This window comes from Rhinolophus sinicus, linkage group LG04, assembly GCF_036562045.2.
Source record: "Rhinolophus sinicus isolate RSC01 linkage group LG04, ASM3656204v1, whole genome shotgun sequence".
NCBI classification, from domain to species: Eukaryota; Metazoa; Chordata; class Mammalia; order Chiroptera; family Rhinolophidae; genus Rhinolophus; species Rhinolophus sinicus.
In genome coordinates, this window is record NC_133754.1 from 71698607 (window position 1) to 71709459 (window position 10853).

Below are 10853 nucleotides of genomic sequence, written 5' to 3' on the forward strand. Positions count from 1 at the left end.
AGTAAACACACACATTCTCATGCAACTTTATTAATGTTATATGTTGAACTCCCTACCCTCTTCCCACCTATCATCATTAATTCACTTAAGCAATGAGAGAATGAACAAATAGGAATAATGCCAGACAGTATTAAAGCACCAGTCTTGCCATTCGAGTGTGGTCCACGGTGTAACTGCATCAAGCACCATCCAGGAAATTGTTAGAAAGGCAAAAATCTCATCTCCCCCACATCCCTCCAACCTAGAGTTTAACAGATCCATCCTTTAGCAAGACCCCACCCCAGGTGATTTTGTGGGTACTTTAAAGTTCGAGAAACACTGCTCTAGACTAGTGTTTATCAAAGTATGGTCTCCAGACCCACTGCATCATTATTACCTGGGAACCTGTTAAAAATACAAACTTTTAGACCCCACCCCAGACCTGCACATCAGAAACCCTGGGTTTGGGCCAGCATTCTGTTTTACCAGGCCTTCCCGGTTGGGAACTGGTGGAGCTGCTACTCTTCATATTACCACACCCCCCAATGATGATTCCTACATTTAACAGTTGTGACATTGACAGCTGCTGGATTTGTATCTGCATAGCATTCTAAACTCGTTTGTGTCACTCTCCCAAATGATCACTAAGCTCCAGCCCCAAAGCTCTTCCTCATTTTAGGGACTCCAGACTCAGTTTTCTCTTCCTGTAAGGCTTTTATTCTCCTCTTATCCTGCCTGAGTCTCTTTTACCATTTAGAGCCCATAAAAAATGTCACCTCTCTAAAGAAACCTTCTCAGACTCATCCTATGGAAATTTATTCTTTTTTTTCTGAATCCGAACCTTGTTTTCCTCTTAGAGCACAATATCACAAATCACAATGATGGTATTTGTTCGTTTATTTGTTTCCCATCTGTTTCCCTTGCTAGATATTAAGCCCCATAATGCAGGGCCCACCTCTGTCTTGATCACCACATTGTTCTTACTACCTAACAGTATCTTCTGTATCGTAGGCTTTAATTAATACTTATTGAATAAATGACTAAATAGGAGATATAATGGAAAAGATGCTAGACTCAGATAAGTAAATGGGTAAATGGAGTCTTATTATTATTAGTGGTGGTGCCACAAAGACTAATTCTTCCTGTGACCATAGTGGGTGAAAGAAGTGGTCTTTGCACACTAAATCAAGAAAATAAGGAAGCATAAGTTGCCTAGAATGTTTGTTAATTTTCAAAATTAGAAGTTCTCTGAGTACCACATTTTCTCTAGGGCACTTAAATTTTTGTTATTTTAAAAATTACGTTATATAAGTAGAATAACTGTCACCTGAAAAGGAAGGAAACCAAAACATAAAATAAAAATGTTTAATTCCCTTTTGAAGGTGTGTTGAATTCCATACAAATTGATAAAGCATTTTTCTAGGTCAAAGGAACCAATGTTACGTTTAGAAGGCAATTGACTGCAAAAGAAATAGTCTATGCTATACTTTATTTTTAAAAAGAAATTCAAGATCTTATTCTATGTTTAATGTGTTGCAATAATGATGTCTTCTTTACAGCCCAAGACACCACAGCAAAGTAATAATGGCACAATAATTTGTTGTTGTTTTTTTCTCTTTGTCATATCTTCATATACCAGTAAAAAATAAACTCTTTAATAAATAAATATATATAATAAATATTTGCAAATTGAAAATGTATAAATAGGTCCATCCTTTAAAAAAATGTTCTGTTTTGGTGTGGCATGTTTCATAGTCCACATTTCACCCAGGTTTTTTACATATAATGCCATAACCTGCAAAATTCTTCAAGGTCCTCAAAATTTATGTAGCAATAATCTTGACCAACTGTGTCAATCCATTACTTCAACATGAAGTATCTATTTTTAATGTAACTTGTAAAGTAAACATAATCCAGAGAGGCACCAGCAGCAAACCAGGTGGGGTTCCCATCATCCACAGTTTAACAGATTTTCAGCTTCAATCTACTAGTAAGGACCAAGCCAGTGTACCTAAGGGAACTTAATCCACGTATAAAGAGAGATCTTGATCTACGTCAAGGCAAAATTTTTTGTTTGTTTGTTCTCAGTATTCTTTCCAAATTCAGTCTCCCAGTGGAAAATAGACTCCATAACATTCTGAATGTCTTCCTGGGTTATTATTTATGATGGGAACTGTAATAAGAAAGAATAGTTGCAGTTTGGTTCTTCAGTAAAGATACTATCACACTTCAACTGTATATCAGTATGTCCTTGTACAATTCAGGAACTCTTTCTGGATCCACTGGTCTAGGCAGGAAATGTGTAAATTTCTGATGTCTTTTAGACCTGGCACCATCTCTTGGAGTTCCATCTTTGTTAAGTGCCACAAAATACCTGCGGCCAGTGTCTCCATGTTTATATATGTTGGATGAATAGGTATTATACCAGTTCTCTTCAAATTGCTCCCGAAAGATGCATTCAGATGTCAGTTTCTCCTAAAAGAGAGAAGATAACTACCATTAAAAAAAATACGTTGCAGAGAATTTTCTTAGAAAAATTTCAACTTTACGTTTTTATTTCTTTGTCTATAATTATATCCTTGTCAAGGATATAAAAACTTTTCTTAATGTCAGTTCTCAATTTTATTTTCAAATACTTAAAAACTATTCTGAACTATGTCATGCTCCATTTTATCTCCCTCCTACTGCCATCACCATCAAATAGGCCTCTAGTTTATCTTCCATCGTTAGATGCCAAAGTTCTACATTGCAAATCTCTACTACATCTTGAAATATTTCAAGATATTGCTAACATCCAAATTCCTAACTCAAGATCATCACTCCAAATCATATATCTTAAACTTTATGAATTTATTAGTTATTTGATGATACATTCCCTATGATTAACTTTGATCTGGATGTTACTATTAAGTAAATGTAGTAAAAGCCCAGTGATTTCCTATCTTTCCAAGATCGACTGTATATTATCGTAAGGGCTAGACCACAGCTGATTTTTTTAATCCAACACATAGATGAAGAAGGAAGATTATGTGCATGTTTTTCTCTTTCAACTGTAATTCTAGACTTATGATTATTACACATGCATTATTTCTCTTTATTATGAGCTGATATAAAGCCGGGAGAGGGCATGGTTTGCCCTTACAAAGGACAGCTATTAAGTGGAATACCACTTACTAAAGTATTAATGCCAGTTTTTCTCAGTATATATTGAGATCCTAACTGTATATTGTATTCTTAGTTGAAATTTTAAGAAAAAGAAGATACCACACAGTGCCATCTGATAAATCTTAAAAAATAAATTCTCTTTGTAAATAGTTACAGAGACTTTGACTTTAAGAAGGGATTTCATATGAGAGGATGGGTGGAAGAGTGGCACACATTTACACTCTACCAATTTTCTTAAGATTATATAAGCAATTGTGAACAAATTAAAGATGCTACCAGTGAAAGTGAAAAATCTATATTATATTCCAGATTGAGTTTCATATTATCCTGTTACTCTAATCCTTGGGTTGTTCTAAAAAAATAAATAAATACTTCTCATCTTGATGAACTATTAACCTGAAAAGTTTACTTCAAGCCCCATATTTAAGATATTTATGGTAGTCCCACAAATGTGCTTTTATACTCAGTGGCAAGGTAAAGACTGTCCAATGCAACTATGACTGAGCTCATGGCTATTGTAATTATCACAACTACAGACATGGTAAAACTAGTGTGATTACCATTATCTGTTGTATCTTACAGTATCCTAAGATTTCATTCATTCGTTTCCTATGTACAAAGATCAGCAAATAAGTGATATATACTTAGCTATAGAAGATAATCATGGGTAGAGAAAATTTACATTGAAAGAATGTAAAGGTGAAAAGAGTCTAACATGGCAAGGAGAAAGTACTTTCTTTTTTCTCTGTCTGTGGTGGAAATGGTCAAATTATGGAGAAAAATAGAAAGACACAAGATAACAGACAGGAAGAACTAGCGAGCTGAAAGCAATAAGGGTTTAGGGTTTAAAAATAAAACTGAGTTATTATATTATTTACCAGATACATAGAAACTTACCAGGATACAAGTTTTTAATTTGCACATGAGTGTATTTTATATATTTCTTCTGACATGCATTATTAGTAGATATTTTACTTACAAAATGAATAATCATTGTTTTACGAATTATATAATTTTAAAAAAATACGTACTGAACCATAGAGTTCTCCTTTGTCATTCATTCCAAGGTAAAGACCACTGTCCACACCTCTAATACTGACCAGTCCAACTGCCACACTGATGAATTCCAGGATACCTAAATTTACAAACAAAATAATATTGTATTTAATAATGAACGTGTGACTAATGAAAATCTTCCAAATAGTAGACCAATATTGCTAAATATAATGATGTACGTGAAAGTCCTTTGGTAAACTAAAAAGTGCTGTATAACTGTCTTATTATAATGATCCTCCCACTTTACAGATTAAATAAAAATACTCATCAGGATATAATGTAAAGGGTGTAAAACCTTAAACCAGGCGAACCTGGGTTTGAATTCTAGTTCAGTAACTTACTGGCTATTCGGACTCTGAAAGTCTTTTGTCTTCTTTGAACTTCAATTTCCTTGTATGCAAAATGGGTAAAATACCTCCCTTCAGGAGAGAGGTAAGGACTAACACATTTAGGCATGGAACAAGTGGAAGCCATTGTTATCATAAATTAGTACAAAAGTGTTCTTAGTTTGCTAATGTTCTGTTAGTTAAGCATAACCATGTTTTAGTAATTATAGTTTTGTTTTGCTTTTTGTTTTGTTTTTTGCGTACTCTGAATCAAGTCAATCTTCTTCTAGAAGCAGCCAAATATATCTTATATATGTACATTAGTATTTTATAGTTTATAAAAGGCTTCTATTTATATTTTCTATCTGGTCCTCAAAACAATCTCCTAATATAGGTATGGAAGATATTATTACCCTCAATTTACATATAAAGAAACTGAGGTTTATTGACTTACCTAAGGACATGATGCTTGTAATTAATAGAACTGAAACTTGAACTCATCTCCTGAGGCCTAATCCAATGTATCTACTTGAGGAACCTTCTTGACGACAATACAGTAGTTTCAAAACTTTATAGATTACATAATATTCTGTTTTCTGTCACATGATTCAAAAAAATAAATCTTATAGTTCAAAGAAACAAAAGAACTTTATAATTCATTAAATGTGATAGCCAAATGCCAAGAAGTTAGCATGCAAGTCAATTTTTCTGTCAATTACTTTCTAAAATTATTTTCATTTATCAGTAGGTAAACTAGTACTGAAAACTCTCTACTTAATACACTAAAACACTGTAGTAAATAAATAAATAAATAAATAAATAAATAAATAAAACCTTCATGCTTACCTCTACATCACTTGTTTTCTCTGTATACACTAACCTTTGGACTAATGTCTTTGTCTTGTTCTTCCCTTTAGACTATGCTGAAAAAGTATATAGACATACTTTCTATACTTGTAACTTCCTTCCTCAATAGCTTTCTACCTTCACCCCTTCACCCCCTCTTAAGCTCTACAAACAGTATAAATGTGCACCATTTAGCCTGACTCTTGCTTTTAAGTCATTTCTTGATTTATTGTGCAAGTTCCTGTTTGGACACGTGATTTCCCAAGGCCAAGGGAAAGTACAAAATCTGGCTACTTGCCATATGGAGGGCTCTATTCTGTCCAGAGCCTAATTCATTCTTTGGCAGAAATATAGATTCTTAAGCTGTAAATGTAGGTGCTTAACAACTCAAATGAGCTCTTTCAAACTGTTAGAAAATCATGTAGAACACTAGAACTATCAGGGATCTTACAGCACCAATACACTGCTACATAATCTATAAGTGGCTTGAAAGAATCAGTATCCCTAATTGAGAGCCTAAGGCAGAGAGAAGATAAGATGTAGCAGGAAGACACGAACTCCATAGAATAGCCATTACAATAACAAATATAGAGGTAGGGAGTAAACGTCAATTAAATTTACTGCCAAGCTCATTAGTGAGTGACTCCTGTTAGAAAAAAAAAAAAAAAAATCATGCCAAAGCATGATTGGTAGAAGTAGATACAGTAATGGAATTTTATCCAAGATATACTAACAAATGTATAATTACTTCACGTTGTATTGAATGTTAAATTCTAATCGAAAAGTGTACTGTGGTTCACATGTAACTTAATTCTTTTTAAGTATCTGATTAACATTAAGATGCTCTTGTCTTTCAAAGAACAGGAACTGATTACCTGATTAGAATGTATAATAGAATCAGTTTTCAAATACAATAAAATATGTTTCATTTCCACATAGACCAATTATATACCAGATCTTACAAGGTATCCATTTTTCTAGCAAAACTAAAACCACCTATACTTTAATTCTCATCTTAGGATAATGCTACCTTGTAAAAAAAAATATGTAATTGTAGAAAGACAAAAAATTACATATATTCTTAGAATAATTATATTCAAGTTTCAACTTTTTAAAACAACATCTAAAACTTTATACATAACCAGGCAGAAATAATTTTGCCATTAGGTTTATGGGAAAAATTTTATGTATTTTTTCTTTTCCTCTTAAAGATTTTAGCCACACTTTTTAATTCTGATCCTTTTTCTCCTCAAGGAAATAGTATACCACATAGTAATTTGTAATCATTTGATTCTTAAATGAGATTTGACAAGTCTTTCTTATTTATAATATGAGGTGGCAACTAAGCTAATTCCTTCACAAAGAGTAGACATGAAAAACTTTCCTTGAGAGGTAATCACAGATTTTAGATAGATTTTCTAATGCCCAGTGTCCCATAAAAAGACGTGGAGGTACTTTATCTTTCTGGTATCATTTTCAAAGCCAGGCTTTTTAAAAATCATAATAAACAGGTGAGTCAACCCACAATGCAACCACATCAGACAAATCTATGGAGAATAGGAGAGAATAAAGGAAAAGCCTTTAAAGAAATATGTTTGATCTCAGGCTAAACTTTTTTTTTTAAGTAATGATTCCATGTTTATGTATTAGATCAAGTCTCCCTACTGTACTACTGTGCAGAGAAACTCTATTATAAAAATAAAGCTAACTCAGATAGGAAATTATGTTAACCTCACTGGAACCTTTTTGTCTATTGATGTGGTTTTGAAATTTTAAAATCCAGGATTCTGATTAGTACAAACTATCAACATGTTATTTACTTTAACATCTAAAATAGCCAATCTTAAGCTTTTTCAAAACTCTTATTTTGATCACACAGAAATGAGTGTAAAAGAAAAATAGCAAAATAATTTCAAAATTAATAATTGAAATACTAAGAAAAGGAAAATAGAAAAGCATATAATGTTATACACGCTAAACGTGACTTTTCTTCTCACCTACACTTCTTTGTAGTAAATGATGATGTCTTAGCTATCAAAGACCACTAGGGTGCACTGTAATGCATTGTGTAGTCTGTTCACTCCTTTAGGACACCAGGCTAATCTGCATTATCTCCCCTTAGTGTGACAGTAAATATTTTGTGCTGATATGTAGCCTCCCACCATAGAGTGACAAACCATCACAAAATTAGTCTAAGTCTTATTTTTGTAGTTGCTAAACAATTATACAAAACTTTAGCAAAAAAAAATGTTCTCGTAAAATGGTAATTCCAATATGCAACATTCATTTCTTAAGAAATTGATTTAAATACCAGTTCAACAAATGTTATCAAGTCTACAAATATTTACTAATCTCTTCTCATAGGGTCTGTCTTATGAAGAGACACAACGTGGAAGAAGCAACTCTTGTCCTTGGGGAGATTACGTTGAATTATTTTTCTTAAAAGCAGAATTTCCAATGCTACATTATATATTGCAAGGGGAAGTCTGACTAGTACCTAAGCTTGACGTCTACCTGCTCTACTTTGAGGTCTTATCTCACTTGTGTCCATTTCTAAATCTTTCTGCTAGCTGGAAATTTTTTCTGTCATGAATAAAGTGCAGTGATTCTTAAAGGCAAGAGAACTGAGCCACCTGGTGTCAGCAAAGTTCTTTAGAATCAGAATCTCAGCCTCTTCAATTGAGAAACCACTTGCCAAAAGTGACCCCAAGGTTGCCCACTAGGTCATGACACTCTTGACTCATAGTCAACAGGAATTTGGAAGAGATCAGTGGAAGCTTCAAACAGATGGGTTTTAAAAAGTTAATTTTCTAAGCCTTTGAGTGCTACCAAATGACCACCACATGCTCGTTTCTACATCTAGAGTGACAAATGCCCCTCAACCCAAGATTTACACTTCTCCAAAGTTTTTTTTTTTTAAAAAAAAGGAATGGGAGTAGAACAAGGGGATGAGGACAAGGGAAGAGAGGGCCATTCAGAGATGAGATTTTCAAAGACTCCCACAGTGCTGAAGAAGGAAAAGGAAACCTGACACTGTATGGGGCCCTTTCACATTGCTGCTGACAAGTAAATGGTATCTTTTTAAAAAGTACAATGCATCTCTCCAGTGATGCCCCAAGTTTGATGATCAAAATCCTTTGAGAGTGCTAGGCAATTAACTCTAATATGATGAAAACTTTGGCAATGCGGGGAAGATCCTGGGATGTCAGAATCGGAAAGCATCTTAAAGAGGTCGCCTAATTTAACTCCATCATTGTACCGACAAGAAAACTACGGCTCAGACTGGTGAGAGCACTTGCTAGTCACATAGCTAGTTAGGGAGTAATTAACAGCAGAGACCCTATGATTTCCCAATCTAGTGTCTTAATCTGCCTAACAATCATTCGCTTGTTTCTTTTCTTTAACCCCTTCTGCTCCCAGGCAGTGCTGGAGGTATTCTGAAACCTGTCCTTATGTGTTCCCACCCATATCTTATTTCGCTTCCCCATTTCCTCTTACGTGCGGTCAATACCAAGATCCAGGCTTTCGGGTTTCGCAATTTCTAAAGAGGAGCTTGGGTGAAGGACTGGGCATGCTCAGTGACCAGGCTCCTTTTTTTTTTTTTTTCTTTTTTTCTTTTCTTTTCTCACCCAAATAGAACTTTAAGAGTGCCTAGAACTGCAACCAGGTGACCTGACAGTAGCGACGGTGCCCACGAAAAGCTAATCTGTTAGCTCTTCGGGTAAACATTTAGTTTTCTGGGAGAACACGTAAATGCTCGCATCCTATCCTATACAAGCGCTAGCCTCTGAGCAGGAGCCCTGAATACATAATCAACTGCGTAACTGTAGGGGGAAATGCTTCCCGTTTAATTTTTGTTAATAACAACACGGTGGACGGTACTGAGGAAAAAGGGAGAGGAAGTAGGAGGAAATAATATAGGGGTTTTAAAAAGAAACAAATACCAAACAAAAAAAGAAAGAAAAAACTGCCCGCGAGGTAAGGAGTGCGAGAAAGATCCCAGGCAGCAGGAAGGGCAGGACAGCAAGGTGCGTGGGAGCCCCTACCCCTTCTCCTGCCCCCGCGTTCCAAGCGGCAGGCCTAGACGAGGTTACAGGAGGAAAGTCCTCCGGGTCCCTGCGCTGGCCCGCCCTTCAGTCCAGCCCGCACGTTGCACTGGAAGCGTCCCAGGGGCTCGGGCTCCGCACAGCCCTGTCTCCCTGCGCAGGCGGGGAGGGTGGCGCACGGGGTGAAGAAGCGGAGCCAGGGGTTGGAGACAGGGAGAGTGCAGGAGTGCCGATACGTACCGAAGAGGCTGTGGTCCTGTCGGGTGCCCTGCACGCTGCCGTCGGGTAGGATCTGCAGGTGGAAGCCAGTGCGGCAGTAGAGCTGCCGGCGGCGCAGGATGCCGTGCAGGTGCGCCAGCTCTGCAACCCCGGGCCCGCCGCGGGCGCCCCGCTCCGTCGCGCCCCTGCGCTCGCCCAGCAGAGGTGGTCGCTCCCCGGCAGGAGGCAGCAGGAAGTGCGAGCCCACCTGCTGGCCCAAGCCCTCCAGGCCTCCCAGGAAGCCTCCTACTTCAGCTAAGGGAGCCATGGAAGGGCCAGAGGGAGAGGCGGAGGATCCAGAAAACAAAAGACCCCACCACCACCAAAAAAAAAAAAAAAAAAAGTGTAGCGGGGATGGGGAGGTGAATGGAGAAAAATTATAGAATAAACAAGCGCAAAAAGTTAACACCCGGTTACTCCTGTGAGGTCGCGGAATGGACTTTGTACTGAGATAGCAGAGAGGCTTTCCCTGTCTTGGAGCGGTCTTCTCTCCTTGGGTAGGTGGGAGCTGGCTGCTGGCTTTGCTGAAACATCTATAGCTGTTGCTGCCAATACTGGGGCTGGGCCTGGGGGCTGGGGCTCCAACACCGCAAACTGATCAGATCAGAGTCCTGTGTACATACACACCGAGTATATATGCGGGTCCTCTTGACATATGCTAATCAAGTCCTTTCATGCGCTCTGGGGAGGTTCTGTTTGAAATCTTAAACCGGCCTCCTCTCAACACGTTTTTGCTCTTCGGAAGTGACCAAAAGGGGCCCTTGACGGTTCTCTATCCGTGCAGTCGCAAAAATCATTCCCACACTTGGCCAAAGCTGGCCGGCTACTTCGGGGAGGCGCAGTCAAGGCCCCTCTTTGGGGTTGTCTTTGGAACAACCGTGATGCTGTTCGGCTGCTGCTGTGCAACCGCCTTTGATGTGAGCTCCTTTGCAGTGATAGATGGCTGCTAAAAGGAGCCCAGCTTGGCAGGTATATAGAAGAAGGGGAAGTGGGGAGGGAGGGAAGACTGGGGGTGGGGGATGGGTAGGAGAGGAAAAGGAGAGAAGAGGCGAATTGGACTCCTTGGGAGCTCCTGGGAGCCTGCAATGGACAGGTGCAAAGAAAGGTAAGAGGGAAAAGGAAAAAGGGCGTTACCTGAGGCTTAGACCTGCCCAGACACACATGAAAGGAAAATCAA

At 37.7% G+C, this 10853-nt stretch overlaps 1 protein-coding gene across 1 annotated transcript; it reads right to left on the bottom strand.

Annotated features, from left to right (window-relative positions):
• Positions 1-1330: 1330 nt before the first annotated feature.
• FGF20 (fibroblast growth factor 20) lies at positions 1331-10472 on the bottom strand. The gene is made up of 3 exons (XM_019737953.2): positions 9659-10472; positions 4176-4279; positions 1331-2454 (listed from the first exon to the last, which is right to left on the bottom strand). The coding sequence occupies exons 1-3, from the start codon at positions 9942-9944 to the stop codon at positions 2209-2211; spliced, it is 636 nt and encodes a 211-aa protein (XP_019593512.1). The 5' UTR covers positions 9945-10472; the 3' UTR covers positions 1331-2208.
• Positions 10473-10853: the final 381 nt, after the last annotated feature.

Excerpts from the sequence above, each read along its gene's own strand:
- FGF20 (XM_019737953.2), bottom strand. The coding sequence starts at position 9,944 with ATGGCTCCCTTAGCTGAAGTAGGAGGCTTCCTGGGAGGCCTGGAGGGC. Across the intron at positions 4,280-9,658 it reads ACAGGACCACAGCCTCTTCG|GTATCCTGGAATTCATCAGT; the intron begins GTACGTATCGGC and ends TTGTAAATTTAG. Across the intron at positions 2,455-4,175 it reads AAGGAGAACTCTATGGTTCA|GAGAAACTGACATCTGAATG; the intron begins GTACGTATTTTT and ends TCTCTCTTTTAG.